At 39.1% G+C, this 19,680-nt stretch overlaps 1 protein-coding gene across 7 annotated transcripts in view; it reads left to right on the top strand.

Moving 5' to 3' along the window:
• Cadps2 (calcium dependent secretion activator 2) overlaps positions 1-19,680 on the top strand; it is a 505,709-nt gene that overhangs the window by 400,485 nt on the left and 85,544 nt on the right. For 4 of the 7 annotated variants that reach the window (XM_075953365.1, XM_075953363.1, XM_075953364.1 and 1 more), the window contains one exon: positions 9,199-9,302. In XM_075953365.1, the coding sequence (XP_075809480.1) occupies positions 9,199-9,302 (104 nt within the window). Of the gene's footprint in view, positions 1-9,198; positions 9,316-19,680 lie in introns of all 7 variants that reach the window. The other 3 variants (XR_012908510.1, XR_012908509.1, XR_012908508.1) reach the window with 1 other exon arrangement.

Genomic DNA, 19,680 nt, shown 5'->3' with positions numbered 1-19,680 from the left:
TGTGTGCGAGCCTGGGATGCTTCATCTGAAAGAAATTTGGAATACACATCCCTAGGGAAAGATGGGATGCTTGCAATGCAATGACTGAAAAATGGGTTTCCTGAATGAAACCTTAGTCTCCAGAGAGATTAGGATGCCTGTGTAATAAGGGAAATGCCCTACCTTAGGAGTGTAGTTCCTTTTAACTATCCCAGGATATGATTTTTACCTTTTTAGTCAATCCTCTCCATTTATTTTATACCTAAGCTCGAAACAAACTGTTTTAACATTCTTTAAAAAAAATGGCATATTCCATTTTAGTTCCTTCATTTTTTTTACATAGAAATGGATGAAGCTGCTAGATAATAAATCAGGATACTGAGCATTTTCAGAGTCTCTTATAACCAGAAAATTTTTCATTCTTCTAACAATTAACCTGTGATAAAAGAGAGCCTATTGAAAAAGTTCTGACCGAGAACACGAGTACCACACAGACAAGAAACATTTCTGTAGAGCCTCTTCCGTGTACTCCCCAGCAGGAACTGTCCCTCAGCCGGGGCTGGGCGGGATGAGGGGGATACACAATGCATGACACTCTCAATGCTCTCGCTAGAATTTTCCCTCATTCCTCTCAAGATGCATGAAAATCTCATTACAGGCATTCAACACCTGCTTCCTAAAAGGTCTCAAAAAATATGCCAGTTTGCTCAGCTCACTTGACAGTATGTCACGGATTTGTTGTTGGTTCTTTCTGGCTTTTTTTAACTTCCATATGGAATGCGATTCACAGATAAATGCTGCCTTGCAGTAACAAGCTTCTCCACTTTCACAAGCAGTTCCGTAGCCTGTCATTCTCTGAGGTCACAACTTGAAAGCACCTGATTGGTAACCCCCTGTTTATTTACTAGCGGCGTGTCAACAGGTAAACCAAGTGACATGTAGCACTCTGCTCCGGCATCACCTTGTTAATATGAGCAGCTGAGATGCATTAGGAAGGCTCTTTCCAAATCAGAGTAATGCAAACTGACAGGTTTATCCTTTTCTCTGAGCAGAGTTGGTAAGTGCTCAAAGCCCGCGCAACTATCATGGTATGGGAAATTAAGAAGGATTCCTTACTTACAGAGGATGGCCAGGTAACCAGAAAGCCAACACTAAACAAAACGGACTAATTGGTGATGGGATGTGATATAGATGCACATCTGTATTATATGGATAGAGGAAACCTCTGAACTACAGGAAACTTTCATAGCCCAGCAGCTCTGCTGGAGATGTGTGCTTCTTAAAAAGCCTTTGACCGTTTCACTCTGGAAACCTAGAGACACACACGTTCTCAATGAAAAAACTTTAGTAATGTTCTGATAAGCCATATACTATAACATCTTCTAACATGATAAAACGTTAGTTTCTGTTTGTCATAGTCCATCATCATGACCCCTTGCTTTTGTATTTATTTCTTTTACTTTATGTGTATGAATGTATTGCCTGCATGTATGTATGTGTGCCGACTATATGCCTTGCTGAATCCCCTGGAACTGGGTTCGGGAAATGACTATGAGCCATAATGTGAATACTAGGAGTTGAACCCCTGAGCCATCTCTTCACCCCTATTTGAAGGATTTTAAGCAAAGGGGAGGGTGTAGATATGTCTCAAAAATTTCCCCTAAAGGAAGTATCACATCAAATCAGTGACTTTTCCTCATCTGTTGTGGCCTGTCACTCATGAACCGCCACATCCTGTTGGCTTATGGCAGTCCCTCTTTGTAAATCTTCTGTGGCTGCCCAAGACTTATACCCCAGTTGCCTTCTTCACTATGGTCTGCTGTTGACCTAAAAAAGGAATTTATTCATGTTAAAGCCAATTCAGATGAAGTCTTTAATGTGACAGTAACTGTAGAAGAATTCGTCCAAAGCACTGTATTATTAGTATAACTAATTCTAAAGCAATCTTCCTTGTAACTGTGCTATAATGACAGTCATTAAATGAGTTGGTCCCAAAGGGAGTCATGGAAGTGGGAGGCCACAGGCTTACTGTTTTCAAACAATTAAAGCATCACACACTTGCAGATTCTAAGCAACTGTAGGGAAGTCATACCACTACAGATTATTTTCATTCATAGACAGAATTGCCCAGGTATGAATGTCATTTTATGATAAACATGTAAAAATGCAAACCTTATTCAGAATTTGCAAGAAAAAAAATCACCTTTGAACTAAAGGATGTGTATGTAAAGATGGAGCCTGAGGTCTTGGGAAGGTGGCTCAGTGGGGTAAAATGCTTTCTGTGAAAGCATAAGTGATTGAGTTCAGGTCCCCAGAACCCAGAGAATGACAATGGTAGTGTACACCTGTAATCCCAGTGTTCCTATAGCAACATGGGAAGTAGAAACTAGAGAATCTCCAGGCCTTCCCAGGCTGGTTAGCCAGGTGTATGTAGCAGAGAACAAGAGACCCATCTCAAACAAGGTCAGAAGCGAGGTTCTTCTCTGACTTTTGCTCACGTACATATCACACTCCTGTCCATACTCACACACACTTGCAAGGATGAAAAGGATACAGCTTAATTTCAAACAAGGGAGGAAATGGATTTATACAGAGCACCTTTGAGTCTAACTCCATCTTTTGTGAGTGCGGATAGTTCTGACAGTGTGCTCCTGAGACCGACATCAGGAGCATCACCTGGCAACCATTTCAAAATGCAAAGTCTCAGGCCTCACCCAAAACAGTGGAATCAGACACTCTGGAGGTGATGCCAAGAAATTGCGTTTCAGAAAGTCCTTCAGGTAGTTCTGGTGCATAGCACATCTACTGAAGACGCTCCATCTGTGGATGTAGGCAATCCTGGAACCGTAGCATCATTTCGACTGATGTCATTGGTGCTGCGTTCTCTCTGCTTAGTTACCTGGGAAGCACTATTTTAACAAAAATCTGTGACATTGAGTTTTCGGAACTCTCCCACGCTTTTGTGAGGTTGCCTTCCAATCTGTCTGCTCTAGAGCACCCATTTCTGTAGGAGAGACCCAGTCAATCACCTTGCTAGCAGGGGGCGGGGTCCCCCGAGGATATTTTTTACTTATAAAGATTGTGGGCGTGCTCCCAACTGCCCCTTCTGCTTTCCTGTTCTCCGAGGGAACCTGTGGTTCTGTAAGTCTATTTCCCCAGTAAAGCTGCATATATTATTACAATCTGTCTGCATTCATTTACGCCGGTACACATTTCAGAGGCTACCCCAGAACCATCCAACCTACGCACAAGTTCTACAGTGTCAGGCAGGTGGGGGAAGGGGGAGTCTTTGTATTAATGGGAAAGAAGGTATCTAATTTCCCATCTTCTTTCCCTCTGGAGGTTAGAAGACCCATGAGTATTGGCCCATTTTAAGAGTCCCTGGAGTCCGATTGCCCTAGGTCTGACACCAGGCCACTCATCAGAGGTCGGGATGTCAAGAGGAAGTGCCAGAAAATGAATAACAAATTTGACTTTCCAACTGCTTCATTGCCCCAAAGAAATGTCCTGAGCCAACAAAGAAGACCTAAGGAGTTAATGGTGTGGAACAAATGGCTCATAGGTACATGTGTGTTCCAGATACTTACAAATCTCACCAAGTTGTGATGAGGTCAAATCATAAAGTTTACCTGGATATTTATGATTTTTATCAAGTAAATATTTTAAAATGAAGTTTACATCATAAGCATGAAAAATCAACATATCAAATATGGGAAAAGGAAGTGATGTGCGTAGTCATTTTCCCACACGCCCTTGCAACCTTCCCCATGAACATCATTTCTCGTCCACCACTTGGGACTCTGACAAGAAATGGCAGCAAGGAAACAGTCAGGGAGCACATCCTAGGAGTCCACATGCTCCTTGAAGTCCTGACTCCTAATTAAAGCATACCATAGCAAAGCAGTCAGTCTGTCTGCTCACAGCTTCCCATCTCCCTGCCTTTTCCCCAGTGGGAGCTCTTCTTAAATATACAGAGGAATAATTAAAAGAATAAGCTTTAGGGAGCCAAGGAGTGTTATCATAGAAAATGAAAAATGTTCCAGAATGAAGAATAATCCCAGCCAAGAGGAGTGCATTGAAATTCATGAAGGAACCTCTCTGCTTTGGGCATGCCTGTTTAAAATGTCACTCTCTGAAATGTATTACAACAACTGACAACTTACCGTGAAGCTTGAGGAATATCAACATTTGTAATGTGGGAGAAACATTACAAAGAGAGTGGAAGAAAGCTTCTTAAAGAGGGATTCTAGCTTCAGATATTCAGTGTAGACATTAATGGAGCTGTTGATAACCTTGTTATCTAACAGTTCCAACTGTGGAGTGCATTAAACTTCTGTACTGCAGTAAAAAATGGGTGAAAACCAAGGGTGTGTACTTATTGTGCTTGATAAAAAATGCTATTTATTTAAAGTATTAAGAGTGGCCATTATGTTCAAGGACTAAGTTTCCTTCCTCTCAGTAAACTTTATCTTGGAAGAATAAAATGTTTAAACAGTTTTCGAGTTTCACCGAGGACACAGGATGCTTTCAATGGTTTTTTTTTTTGTTTTTTGTTTTTGTTTGTTTGTTTGTTTGTTTAGGACAGTATCAAATGTAAAAGCTGATTTAACACATTCACACTTAAATAAAAATAAGTTGTCTCTCATTTCTTTTCCATTATTGCATACTGGTAGCTAAAGCTGTATATTGGTATGTGATTTCTACTCAGAGGATTTATAATAAAAGTAATCAAATTGTTTTTCAGTAGATTTTCTTTGTTGTTATTCATTAGTTGGTTTGTTGGTAGTTTATACACAGTCTTAATGTTGAGTTCTGGCTTCCCTGAAATTCAAAAAAGCATACTGCCTCTCCCAAACAATGGAACTAAGGGCAGGAACCTCCAAAACTGCACAGAAGGTGAGATACATTTATATTCTCTGTCTCTCTGTGTCTGTCTCTACTTCTTTGTCTGCCTGTCTGTCTGTCTGTCTGTCTCCAGTTTCTTTCATGAGCACTGCATCCACATCGCTTCTGCTCTCTCCCACATTCCTTCCATATTCTCCCCAACTCCCATATCCGTGATATCATCTCCTTTGACTCATCATTATATAAACATACGTGTGTATACACACATGTATATACAACCTATTGAGTCCATTCAATGTTGCTTGTGTGTCTAGGACTGATCACTTGGTAAGACTTAATTCTGTCTTATTTAGTAGCTATATGACCTTGAAAAGTGGCTTCAACCTCTCTGGATCTAACAACAGAAGTCCTGATTCTCTAGCTTATAGGGTAGCTTTGAGGATTCAGTAAACAAAATCCTAAAGTATGTAAGGAAATATAAGTTCTTTGTCTGTGGTTGAATTTTATATTTTTTAATCCTTTAAAAACTGTATTTTGTGTGTGTGCATAGCACACGTACGTACATTAAAGTTGTACATCTCAAAACAAAACCCAAAAGTTTCCTGTAACTTGGTCTGTAGACCAGGCTGGTCTCAAATTCAGAGATTCACCTGCCTCTGCCTTCCCAAGAAGTTTTGGGCTTAAAGGCGTGTTCTACCACCAGCCAGTTTAAAACCCAAACGTTTTCGTCAATAGAGATTCTCTAAATTACAAGGAAGCTTAAAGAATGTCTGATTCAGTGATTCTCGGCACCTGTGGGCATAGTCAGGGCTTGGATTACTGTTTGGAAGGGTTCCTTGTATCTTCCCCTTTCATCCTCCTGTCGTCTTCCCAGAGGCCATCGTCCTACTACACAGACTTCACAGAATCTCTTACACACAACCACTGAACACATTTTCCTAAAGCTCAGTCTTTTCTGAGGTGCTACAACAATACTTGCACTGTAGCATCTGTCAATAGTCGCCCATCTTACCTAAAGCCCACGGTGATGAAGCAAATTCTGGCACATTCTCAAGCCAGGTAAGAGCACGCAAAGTCCAAGTCTTTCCTTCATCTTTTTGTTTGTTGTTTGTTTGACTGGTTGGTTTGTTGGTTTTAGTTGTTTTTGTTGCATTTTATCTCTCTCACCATGAGAGTTACATACATTAAAAAACTAACAAACAAACAATATAAACATGACTTAAAAGTGTTAGGAAAATTGACATGATGAAACTTGGGAAACGCTTGATGGTGCCTGGCTTGTCAGAGAACCATCCTCATTTGTACACATCACTGCCAACCCTCCCCTCACACAGTGTCTTGCCCTCAGTTCTCCTATCTGGAAACTTCTCTTCTTACACATGCTATTCCTCTATGACCATGCTTCCTCAACTCTCTTACCATCTCCTATAACACATATGTGTTTGTCTTCAAACTTTTTAAGGTTCTTTTTTCTTAATTAAATAGCTTGAAGTGCCTCCATATGGAACAGGCTGCCATGTTAAGTCATGAGTTAGCTTGACTTCACTTTGGTTGAAGAATGTTAAAATGATCTTGAAACAGGTGGATGAATTGATAGGTGTTGTCTAGACATTCTTTTTTTAAAAAAAAATATGCCTGTGTGTTTGGGTTTTTTATTGTTTTATTGAGCTATATATTTGTCTCCACTCCCCTCCCCTTCTACCTTCTCCCGTGATCCCCATGCTCCCAATTTACACAGGAGATTTTGCCTTTTTCAATATCTCATGTAGTTTAGATCCATGTCTGTCTCTCTTGGGGGTCCTCATTGTTGTCTATGTTCCCTGGGATTGTGAATTGTAAGGTGGTTTTTCTTTGCTTTATATCTAAAAGCCACTTATAAGTGAGTACATATGATATTTGCCTTTCTGGATCTGGGTTACCTCACTCAATATGTTGTTTTCTAGATCCATCCATTTGCCCGCAAATTTCAAGATGTCATTTTTTTTTATCTGCTGTGTAGTACTACCATTGTGTAAATGTACCATATTTTCCTTATCCATTCTTTGTTGAGGGGCATATAGGTTGCTTCCAGGTTCTGGCTATGACAAACAGTGCTGCTATGAACATAGTTGAGCACATGTCCTTGTAGGACGATTGAGCATCCTTTGGATATATACCCAAAAGTGGTATTACTGGGTCTTGAGGAAGATTATTTTCTAATTTTCTGAGAAATCTCCATACTGATAACCAAAGGGGCTTTACCAGCTTGCACTTCCACCAGCGATGCAGAAGTATTCCCTTTATCCCACATCCTCTCCAGCATAAGTTATCATCAGTGTTTTTGATCTTGGCCATTCTCATATGTGTAAGATGGAATCTCAGAGTTGTTTTGTCTAGACATTCTTTATAATGTGATTTGGGATGTTGAATTGTTTGAAATCAGGACATGTTATCTTAAAAGAAAAAGAGAGAGACAAAGCAAAACATACCAGAAAGTCAATGAAAGGAACATTTCTTTGGGAAACAAAGCATGGTGGCTTATGTCTATAATCCCAGCATATGAGACAGGAAAACAAGAAGATTCTGAGTTTGAGGCCAGCCTATGCTACACAGGCCATCCTATGCCATTCTGAGCTTTCTAACAAGAGCCCATCTCAAAATGTAAGCTAAAACCTTCATTGTAATTACCATTCTGATAAGCTTGCTTCGTTCCCTTTACTTTCCATAGATGAAAACATCTCTGTGTTGACAGGCAGATGTTCCTACAGAATCACTGTGCTCTTGGTTACTGTCAAAGTGTAAGAAATGCCTCTCCTCTATAGGGGAATGTACGGTATGGACCCTGTACACTTCATGCCATGTCTGACTGACTTAAAGCACATTAAAAGTTTAATGAGCAAGCACCAACCAGAAGGCATTGTTCCCTGCCCTTTGAGAATGAACTAAGACAAGAAAACGTTAAGAATCTCTTCCAAATTTAAAACTGAGATTTGGGGAGAAGTTGAAAGAAAAGATTTGTTTCTAGAAAACATAGTAGATACTGAAGTAGGAGGAAAGGAGGAACTTCATTTTTCTAAAAACCTTGACTTCCCTTCCTTACAGCCTCCCTTTCAACAGACATGTTGCCTTTGCTTCTCAATGCAACAGATCCATGAATGTAAGGCAGAGTTGCTGTGATTTACTTTGGGTTAGCTCGAGTATTTTCACCAGAAACTCAAATACAGGAACCTTGATCTCCAGAGTCATGGGGGAACTTTTAAGGTGTGATACCTAGAAGGAAGTGACTGGACCGTGGGACTACCACTCTTAGAGGGGTGAATGCTGGCCTCTCAGATGAAGTTTGCAAGAGTTTTCTCTTGAAAGAATGGGTTGTTGCACAGTACAATGACCTCACATACATGGTCCTTTGTGCTTATGGCCATTTTCCTGCCCAGTTCCTTGCCATATTGTAACATGCTAAGAGTCCAAGAAGATGGAGCCACCCAAACTCGGGCTAAAGCTGCCCCAACTGAATAAAATGTACCTCTTTTCTTTGTAAAGCACTCAGTGTCATGTATTCTGTATATAGCAACACAAAGTGAACCGAGGCAGGGTGTCCTTAATGTTCCCAGTGAAAACTGTGCTTCATCTGGTTTTGAGACAGTTGTGTCATGTAGGGCACCTCTAGTTTCTGCCAGTTCGTTGTGTCTTTGAAAAAAAAGGCTACTTTGTGTTCTCTTTTGCTGAATTTCTGGTAGCTGCACTTAATGTGTTCTGTCCCTTTGCACCAATTTGCAAAGGAGCCTTCAAATTCAAAGAAGGGTTCTGCCCTTCCCTAACCTGCTACCCCCACAGTTGGAAGTGGACTGAGATGACAGCAGACACACAGGGGAGAAAATCAGTTAATTGCAGCTGTCAGAGTTGTTTTAGGTTACTCTGTACTCGGGTTTAAGATCACCATGAACTGAGAATTCACATAGCAACAAAAAACCTGCGGTCTGCTAATGCCAGGAATGACTCATCTGGTGAGAACTGTATTGTATTGATAATACAATGCAGACAGAAGGAAAAGACTGTGCTATCTGCTCTCTTTGTGCTTCTGACCTTGAGCAGAATTATAACTTGTTTGTTGCAGAAGTTGAGCATCTAATGTGCTGTTGCACCTGTTAGTTCTTGTATACGAAATGGCAAAGCACTTGCAGATCTGTGATTGCTTTGTGGGTGAAATATTTTCTGCAATCTGGTGAACCGGCTTTTTAAAGACAATGCATTCAATTGTGTCCCTCGCATCCCTTATCTCTCAAAAGTGTGCTTCCTTGTGCTGTCTCAGTACTCCAGTCATCCCTACATCGTAGAACATGTCTGGCTTTGTATTTTCAAGGTAACATTATGATTGTTTTTTTTTTTTTAATACAGAGACCATGAACCAGGCAAGTCCTGCCAGGAAGCTGGAAGAGGTTCTTCATCTCGCAGAGCTCTGCATAGAAGTCCTACAGCAGAATGAGGAGCATCATGCTGAGGTGATGACATAAAGTTCCCCCAAGGGCTTTGCCATAGTGAGGCAGCGCTGAAAAGGCAGCATGACTGGAGTCTCAGTGTGTATCTGTTCCTGGAAATGTGACTCCTGTATGTTACACAGCGTGTGTGTGTGTGTGTGTGTGTGTGTGTGTGTGTGTGTGTGATTTCATATAGATAATAAGGACATGGGAAAGCCGAGAAGATCAGTCCCTAAGATACATAAACAATAGTTGGCAGAGCTGGAACACACCCATTTTGGAATGACAAACCAGTTGCTTTCTCATCCCCATGATACGATCGCTCTGTGTGAAAATGTGTTCTGGTAAGCATTAAAATGGGAGATTTGTGATGAACTTTACAGTCGAAAACATTCACAGTTGTGTGACTGCTGACTGTGATCTTCCCCCTTCTATCAAACTTTCTGTGTGTTTTCCCTACCTCTTTGGTTGTTTTGCTGTGGCTGCTATTGTTGTTCGCCATGCTTGGGAGGAACCTGGACCCTTCTATGTGTTCCCCAACGCTCTGGCCCTGAGCCCATTGCCAGCCAATGTCCTAACTGAACATTACCATTTACTACAAATCTGGAGTATTCTCACACCAACCTGCTTATTCTGAGACTTAACCTTCTCTTTCCTATAGTTGTGAGTTTATCTACAAAAACAATTTCCTGGTTTTTGAATTAAATGGAAGAAATATGCAGAATTAAATAAATACAATAAACTTTAGTGTCCTGACAGTGCTATTATTTTTGAGGAAGCAGATGTAACGAACCAAAAGAAAATAGAGCATATATATATGAATTTATAGAATATTTATTTTTAATGGAATCTAGTTTTCAAAAAATATGAGAAACTACAGGGCCTATATTTTGAGCAAATTCTTAGAAAAGAGTATTCATGGAGCCTTACTACAGGCAACTAAGATTTATTGTATCTACTTATAAATATGATCATTCAAAACATCTGCTTTTAGCTCACACTGTGGAATCTAGTTTTTAGCTTGCATCTGTCATGTGTGAACTTGTTATGGATATTTTATTTTAAACTGAAGAAACAGCTGCTCCAATAATTTAAAATGAATTCCCAGGGGGATATTTTCTGGGCTAGCATCACTGCCATGCTACAAAGAAAATGATCATATGATAAAATATAGGTATGTTTCGTCGTCTTTGTCTTGTTCTGAAAGAGATTATCATCGGAGTCCAAGGCAATTCTATATAGTTTTAATCTGAAAAGATATTCTGTTTCAGTATGTGTTTCAGCTAAGGCAGCTAATATTCACATGTATTTAATAGAAATTAAATCATAATGTTTTTAACAGAGTCGATGTGGTCACTAAACGTGCTTGTTAAAAGTATAATGAGTCAAACACAATTGAAGTATAGATACTATTTGTTTTAATCCATAACATGCAATTGACTTCATTGAAACACTCACAGCACAGTGGCGTCACCTTCCTCTGTGCTGCAATGACGTAGGAACTATACTGATGACTTCTTTATAAATATTGTGTAACATAGTGGCATTTTTCTGTTCTGCTTATGCTCCAAATTCTTGGAATCCCCCAGGGAAGAGAGGTGAGTAGAACTGTTTCTCTCTTTTTCTATCATAAGACAGCCTTTCAATGTGACTGTGAAGCAGGACCCGTTTTGATGGTTGTCACGTTAAAGTCAACTTAGGCCTTTACTTGGAATGCAAGACTTTCCTCTGAGTGGGCTCGCCTTTGCTAGACTGTTAGGTGATGGTGTTTAGTTAATAATCACATACATAATTAATGCCTTGCAGCCCAAGCAAAACACAATGCAGGGAATTTGGAAACAGTGGCTTTTTGCTTTGCCTTTCATTGATTTTTTTTTTTTAGATCTTTCTTTCCATCTTTATAGCAGATATTCCCTCTGAGCAGTACTAGAGAAAAACATTGGTCTGATTTCAAAGTCATCTCCAGACTGAGTGCGTTGGTGGATGGCACTCTCCACTGAGGTTCATTTTGCTGACTTCCAGGGCCAGTTTCTTTACTCTCAGCTGTGCCTAGTTCCTCTGTACTTCACCTCCTCTGGGGAGGTTAATGCGTTTGCCTCAAGACAACCTTCAGGTGGCTCTGGTTCCCACTCTTCTTTCCACTCTGCCTCCCTCTGCAGTGCAGTCCACTCAACAGGACTAAGTGGCCATTTCTGTCCTCCCACAATCCCTCAGTGAGACATTCATCTCCTTGACAGGAACTTGCTTTTAAGGCAGTCCCTCCTCCTCTGGAGACCTCTTGACCTCTCAGGTTTTTCTTTAAGATACTGCATTTCCTCCCCAGAAAGAAGATTTTAGCTCTTTTCCAGCAAAATCTTTAAGATTTTCTCCACATTTCATGGAGAAGATGTCAGATCAGAGATTTCAGACAAATGGATCTAGCAGTTCTTCATCCAAAAAGCATTCCCTTTCATAGAGCTAGAAAGTCCAGGTGCTTACTAGAAAAGTCATTAGCTCTAATCAACTACACATGCATATGTGCACATATATGTACAGACCAAAGGCTGACATCGGGTGTCTGTCTTCCTCTGTCATCCCCCACGTTATTCTTTGATACAAGGTCTCTCATTGAACCTAGAGCTCACATATTCATGCTAGGCTAGCTGGACAGCAAGGTCCAGTGAGCTACATGTCTCTGCCTCCTCATCTGCCCTTGATTCTCTATGTGGATGCTAACAATCCAGAATTAGGTTTGCATGTTTGTGAAACAAGCACAGACTTAGTAACAGAGCTTCCAACCTAGCCTTTGTTATTATTTTTGGTTTGGGTTAGTTATTGTTTTTATGGTTATAAATTTTGTTTTGTGGAGACAGGGTCTTGCTATATAGTCCAGACTGACCTCCTATTCATATCCACTTTACCCAGTTTCCAGATTCCAAATATATGGTACCATGTCTGTACAATTAGTTTTTGGGTTTATGTGTATGTGTTTCACTTTGAAATGAGGTTGTTGTGGGAGGTCCTTCTGTATATGTGTTGCTTTTATTGGCTAATGAATAAAGAAACTGGCTTGGCCTGATAGGGCTGAGTAGAGCTAGGAGGGGAAAACTAAATTGAATGCTGGGAGAAAGAAGTAGAGTCAGAGAGAAGCCATGTAGCCCCACCAAAGACAGATGCCAGAACTACCTGGTAAGCCACGGCCTCATAGTGATACACAGATTAATGGAGATGGGTTAATTTAAGATATGAGTTAGCCAGAAATATGCTTAAGCTATTGGCCAAACAGTATTGCAAATAATATGGTTTCTGTGTGATTATTTTGGGGCTGAGCAGCCAGGAACAAACAAGCGGCCTCCTACAATATGAGGTACCTAATTTGCTATGTAACAAAGAATGACCTTGAACTTCTAATCCCCCTACTTCAAGAATTGCAGGCAGACCCCAGCATGCCAACTTTATATGGTGATGGTAACAGAACCAACCGAGGTCTTCATACATACATACATACTATTGGTCAATATTGCTTTGGCTATTGGTTCCAAATATTGTTGGAGTTTTATGGTTTGTTTTGCTGTTATTTGTTGGTGTTTTTGTTGTTCCATATGAATTTTAGGGTTGTTTTCCTTGGATATTCTGGCATTAACCCTTGGCCGATACATAATAGTCAAACAACTTATTTTCTCATACTCTTAGGTTATCTCTTTACTCTGTTAAACTGGTATTTTACTGTACCTATGATCTTTTTGACACAATTCCATTAGTCCATTTTTGCTTTTGCTTTCTGTGAATTTCAAGTCTTACCTAAACGCTTGCCCCTTCCAACATCCGAATCTGCTTCCCTAGTTTTCTTCTAGTGTTTGCATAGTTTCACTCCATAGTTTCACAGTGGCTCTGTGTGTGTGTGTGTGTTTAATCCATTTTGAGTTGGTTTTTGGAGTTGAGGACAGCACAGGAATCTAGCTTCTTCACATGGGTATTTGACTTTTTTCGGTGCCATTTATTTTCTGTTTTTTGTCTTGTTTTGTTTTTGTTTAAAATTTTCTCCAATATAGTTTTTAGTACCTTTGTTGGTGGACTTTTCTTTCCCACCCACCAGTTCCCAAATGATTGACAAGGAGAGGCTTAATATTAATTACAAATGCTTGGTCAATAGCTCAGGCTTGTTACTAAATAACTGTTGTATTTAAATTAATGCATATTTCTTATCTATGCTTTGCCATCTGGCTTGGTACCTTTTCTTAGTACAGCATGCCCATCTTGCTTCACTCTGTGTCCGTTCAGGACTTCCCCAACTATGCCCTTCTTCATCCTAGCATCCTTAGTTTGGTTGTCCCACCTACACTTCCTACCCAGCTACCAGTCAGCCAACTTCTTATTAAACCAATTCAAGTGACAAATCTTTACAGTGTACTACAGACAGATTATTCCACAGCATACCTTTGCTGAAGATCAGTTGACTGTGAGTGCAAGTTTTCTTCCAAGTCGTCTGTTCTATTCTATTGATGCCTGACTCTTTACTGCCTACTTGTTGATTGATTGATTCTATGTGTGCACACACAAGTGGAGACAATGTCTGTCTCCACCATGTCTGTCCCAGGATCACAGGTCATCTGAGTTGGTGACACTTTTGCCTGCTGAGTCCTCTCACCTGCCCCTTTGTCTCTTTACAGTTAATTAATAACTTGGTATATTTTGAATTCAAGCAGTGTGTGATGCCTTATGCTTTGTCCTTTTTGTTTGCAGTTTCTTTGGATACTTGGAATTTTTTGTGGTTCCATATGAATTTTAGAAGCTTTTTCATAGTTTAATGAAGAAAGTCATAGACATTCTGAGAGTGATGGCATTAAATATGTAGCTAGCTTTCCGTGATGTGAGCATTTTAATGTTGTTTCTCCCAATATATGATATCTTTCTGCTTATGTCCTCTTCTTTTTCTGCCATTTGTATTTCAACTTTCTTTTCTTCTTTCTTTCTTCCTTCCTTTCTTTCTTCCTTCCTTCCTTTCTTTCTTTCTTTCTTTCTTTCTTTCTTTCTTTCTTTCTTCCTAGTTTTTCAAGGCAGGGGTTCTCTGTGTATTAGTCCTGGCTGTCTTGGCACTCACTCCTTTGACCAGGCTCGCCTTGAACTCACAGAGATTCACCTGCTTCTACCTCCCAAGTACTGGGATTAAAGGTGTGCACCACAACCACCTGGCTCAATTTGTACTAAAGAGATTTTTTTACTTCTTTAAGTTTATTTTTTATATATTTGATTTTTAAACTTATAAGAACAAAGGTAACATTTTTAAATGATGTATTCTAAAGTGTCTTCACCTTATTTCTTTTTATTATTTCAATATTTGTCTATATTGAATAATGATTATCAAAATTATAAATCAGAACTGCGAGAAGCCTCTAATCAGAGGCTTTAGTCAGATGTCATCTTTTTATATTATGGTCCATTCTACTGGCCCCTTCTAGAAGATGGCATTTCATATTGATCTGTGTGTACTTGTGTATGTATATTGTAGGGCCAAGAGATATGCTAGTTATTGAATTGTCTCTAAAGCTATTATAGTCATTCACATATTATCGCACTGTAGACTAATGTTGTCTTGTGAAATAAAATAAGCATGCCAACACCTAGTTTTCTGTTTTAGAGCAATCTTCCATTTTTATATTAAATTATATATTATGTATTACAATGTTAAAAGGAATTAAAGGCTTCAGACCTCAGGTAAATTAGAAAATATATAAATAAACCATGTGTTTATGGTAAGAAAAATCAAGGAACAGTAGCAGTGTTCTAATATGCAAAGTAGACAATGGATGGATGGATGGATAATGGATGGATGGATGATGGATGGATGGATGGATGATGGATGGATGATGGATGGATGGATGATGGATGGATGGATGGATGGATGGATGGATGATGGATGGATGATGGATGATGGATGGATGGATGGATGGATGGATGGATGGATGGATGATGGATGGATGGATGGATGATGGATGATCTAGTGTACCTTGTATAGTTACTTAAGAAAACTACATAATTATTCTCCCAGTTACTAGCTCTTCATATAAAACAAGAATACTTATGCTATCTTCTCAAAAGAGCAATTTGGGGGATTAACTAAGATAACACTTATAAAACTTTAGAACAGTACTTGACACACAAAGCTTTTTAAATCCATATTAAACATTTCTTCTCATTTTAACTTGTTTGTTTTTAAGGCAGGATCTCACTGTGTAGCCCACCCTGTCCCTAAACGCGAATTCTCCTCCTTCAGCCTCCCCAGTGATGGGTTACAGACATGTTCCACCATGTATAACTTGAACATTTTAAAGCACGTTACCTCATTATCTGTATGTTAATTTCAATGTATTTTTGTAATTACAATAACATTCACTAACATTTGTACAGAAAGAAATTTCCATGTTGATTTATTTTCACTATAACCTAGAGGTTAAAGATATTATTATTGTTATAAACAAGGAAATGGAAATCCAGGCAGAGAGGGGATGGGCTTCTGATAACTCAAGTTTTGTCTATAAGTTCAGAAACTCAATGCTTTACAGCATTCATGCTTATCTGCCTCCATCTTCATCTACATTGGAGCAAAACTGACGAGGCTTTCAAAGTATTATCAACCTGTCACACATAGTAATCATTCAAGATTTATTTATATTTCCTCTTTATATTATATATTATATTCATTTATATTTATATTGTTTATATAGATGTATATTTATTTATAAATCATTCAAGATTTATTTTAATAAACTATTGCCATCTGCCTCTGTCAAATCGCTTACACTAAGTTGTGGATTAACACTGAGCCAAGACAGATTTAGAGAAGTCCTGTCATGACATTCCATAGGTGCCCCTCGATAGGTGATTTTCTGAGAAGGGTTTCCTCCACCCCCATGGAGAGTCTGTTGCTCTTTAACCTGTGCCACCTCAATAAATGGAACCCCACGGAGGAAACGATACAGTGCCCCTCTTCCCTCCAGTCCAGGTTAGAACAGCTACCTCCAGTGGGATGGCAAGAAAAAGGAAGGGGCAGGCAATGAGGCTGATTTTATGTTCTAAAATAACTCTGACTTTTGCTTAGATTGTCAGACAGTAGTTGGCAGCCTGGAGAAATGGCTCAGTGTTTATAGCACTTCCTGCTCCTCCGAAGAATCAAAGTTCAATTCCCAGCATCCATGTTAGGTAACTCACAACAGCCTAATAAGTCCAGTCACAGGGGATCTGATGCCCTCTTCTGATTTTCATGGGCACCATATATACCACACACATGATGTACGTTCACCCAGAACCACACATACACTTTAAATTAACTAATAATTAATTAAAAGAATGACTGCTTAAAACTTTCTCAAGTTATCATTAAGGTATTCGCCGTGTGTTGACGTACAGTCACAGCACTAACTTTATCAAAAGTACAATTTGAGACCTAAATAATACTTCTGCAAAACATAATGAAGTGTGTGGTTGATAGATAGCAAAATCATAAGCTTTTTTAAAAACTTGTATTCTATTACTTTTCATTTCTAGCCTGGCTCTTTCTTCCAAGTTCACTTTAAAATGAGCTTTTGGAATTTGATAGTCCCTGAAACAAAACTGCACTAACACACCTGGTAGGGTCTTAATTATAGCCTTCTGTGACGGTATTGGCTGTGAACAGCAAGTGAGATTGCATCTCTCCTCCCAGGACTGAACTCTGACTAGCATTTCTATCCTGCTCTTCTCAGTGAGGACTCTCAGATTCTACTTTACTTTGTCCCCATTGTAACTCAAAGGTCAGGGGCAAGACGTGTAAAATACAACACATACTATTATTGTACATGATTTATTTAATGCTATTTTATTAAAATTAGTTATCATATTATTAGATTTTTATATATTATTATAGATCCCTGTTCTGGTATGAATTTCAGCAAAACATATTCAGAAACAACCACTGCTTATTACATTATGCTCAGTTTATGAAGGCTAACATCCCTGAACAAATTTCTCATTTGTACATTTATCAGAGTATTGAGGAAAACATTAAGATGCCTGTAACTAAGAAGTCTATTTGTGCTGCATTTTCTGGTTTAAATTAGCTTTTGTTTCTACTTATTTTATGGCAATTATTTTTGTTTAACATTTAACATATAATTATTCTAACATGTATTATTTTAAGTCCATATTTATTATAAAAGATTTTAAAATCTAGTTTCAGAATTTTGCAATTCTCTTGAAGAAGTGCTCAACATCCTTAGTCATCAGAGAAATGCAAATCAAAACAATTCTGAGATTCTATCTTACACCTGTTAGAATGGCCCAAATCAAAAACATTGATGATGGCTTATGCTGGAGAGGATGTGGGGTAAAGGTAACACTTCTTCACTGCTGGGGGGCAGGGTGTAAACTGGTACAGCTACTTTGGAAATCAGTATGACAATCTCTCTGAAAATTAGGAAACAATGTACCTCAAGACCCAGCAATATCATTTTTGGGTATATACCCAAAGGATGCTCCACCATACCACAAGAACAGGTGCTCAACTATGTATATAGCTGCTTATTTGTCTTATTGCTGGAAACAACCAGTTGCCCCTCAACAAAAGAATGGATAAAGAACATATGGTACAACTACACTGTGGGAAAAAATAAAGACATCTTGAAATTTGTGGACAAATGGATGAATCTAGAAAACATTATATTGAGTGAAGTAACCCAGATCCAGAAAGAAAAATATAATATAGCCTCATTCATAAGTATCTTTTAGACATAAAGTAAAGAAAAACCAGCCTACAATTCACAATCCCAGAGAACCTATACAACACATAGAACCCTAATTGAGACATATGTTGATTTAATCTACATGGGAAGTAGAAAAAGACAAGGTCTCCTGAGTAAATTGGGAGCACGCAGACCATGGGATAGGGTTGAAGGGGAAGGGGAGGAAGGGACAGGAGCAGAAAAAAAAAATACATAGCTCAATAAAAACACTGAAAAAAGAAATAAGACCAATAAAAAAGAAGAAACCTCAAAAAATACTTCTATCCATATATTTAGGTGAAACCAACATCTTGATGTGGGATGGTTGAAAAAAAAAAGAAAATTGTCCATTATTTTTTTTTAGATTTTCCAATTTTGTAGAGTATACGTTTTTAATAATATGACCTACTTCTATTAATTTCCTTGTTGAGTGCTGTTATGACCCCTTTTTCCTTTCTGATTTTGTTAAATTTTTGTTTTTTTAATTTATTAGATTTTTAAAAAATACCAATCCAAGTTCCCACTCTCTCCCCTTCTCCCATTTTCTCCACATACCCTCCCACCTCACCCCTACCCAGTCCTCAGAGGGGGTAAGGCAGTTTGCTTTGTGTAAGGTCCAAAGACCTCCCTACTGTATCTAGGCTGAGCAAGGTGTACATCCAAAGAGAATAGGATTCCAAAAAGCCAGTATATGCAGTAGGGATAAATCCTGGTGCCACTGCCAGTGGCCCCGCAGTCTGCCCCAGTCATGCAACTGTCAACCACATTCAGAGGGACTAGTTTGGTCCTATGCTTGTTTTTTTTTTTTCTCTGTCCGGCTGGAGTTGATGAGCTCCCATTAGCGCAGGTACACTATTTCAACGGGTGTAACCATCATGGTCTTCACCTCTTTGCTCATCTGCTCATTCTTCCCACTCTTCAACTGAACTTTGGGAGCTCAATCCAGTGCTCCTACACAGGTCTCTGCCTCTGTTTCCATCAGTTGCTGGATGAAGATTCTATGGTGATATTTAAGATATTCATCAGTCTGATTATAAAGCAAGTCAAGATCAGGCCCCCTCTTCTCTATTGCTTAGGGTCTTAGCTGGGGTCATCCTTGTGAATTCCTGGAAATTTTTCTAGATCCAGGTTTCTTGCTAACCCTATAATGGCTCCCTCAATCAAGATATCTCTTTCCTTGCTCTTATCTCTGTATATATACATACCATATTCATCTTTTGGGGTCTGGGTTACCTCACTCAGAACAGTGTTTTCTAATTTCATTCATTTGCATGCAAAATTCATGTTTTTTACTGCTGAGTAATACTCTAATGTGAAAATGTCCTACATTTTCTTTATTCATTCTTCGGTTGAGGGGCATCTAGGTTGTTTCCAGGTTCTGGCTATTGCAAATAATGCAGCTATGAACATAGTTGAACAAATGCTTTGTAGTAAGATTGAGCATCTTTTGTGTATATGCCCAAAAGTGGTATTGCTGGGTCCTGAGGTAGATTGATTTCAAGTTTTCTGAGAAACTACCATACTCATTTCCAAAGTGGTTGTAAAGTTTGGATTCCCACCAGCAATGGAATAGTGTTCCCCTTACTTCACTTCCTCTCCAGCATAAGCCATCATTGGTGTTTTTGATCTTAGCCATTCCGACAGGTGTAAGATGGTATCTAAGAGTT

The sequence above is a fragment of the Microtus pennsylvanicus genome, chromosome 19 (genome assembly GCF_037038515.1).
Source record: "Microtus pennsylvanicus isolate mMicPen1 chromosome 19, mMicPen1.hap1, whole genome shotgun sequence".
Taxonomy (NCBI): domain Eukaryota; kingdom Metazoa; phylum Chordata; class Mammalia; order Rodentia; family Cricetidae; genus Microtus; species Microtus pennsylvanicus.
This window is presented reverse-complemented; position numbering and strand designations above follow the sequence as displayed.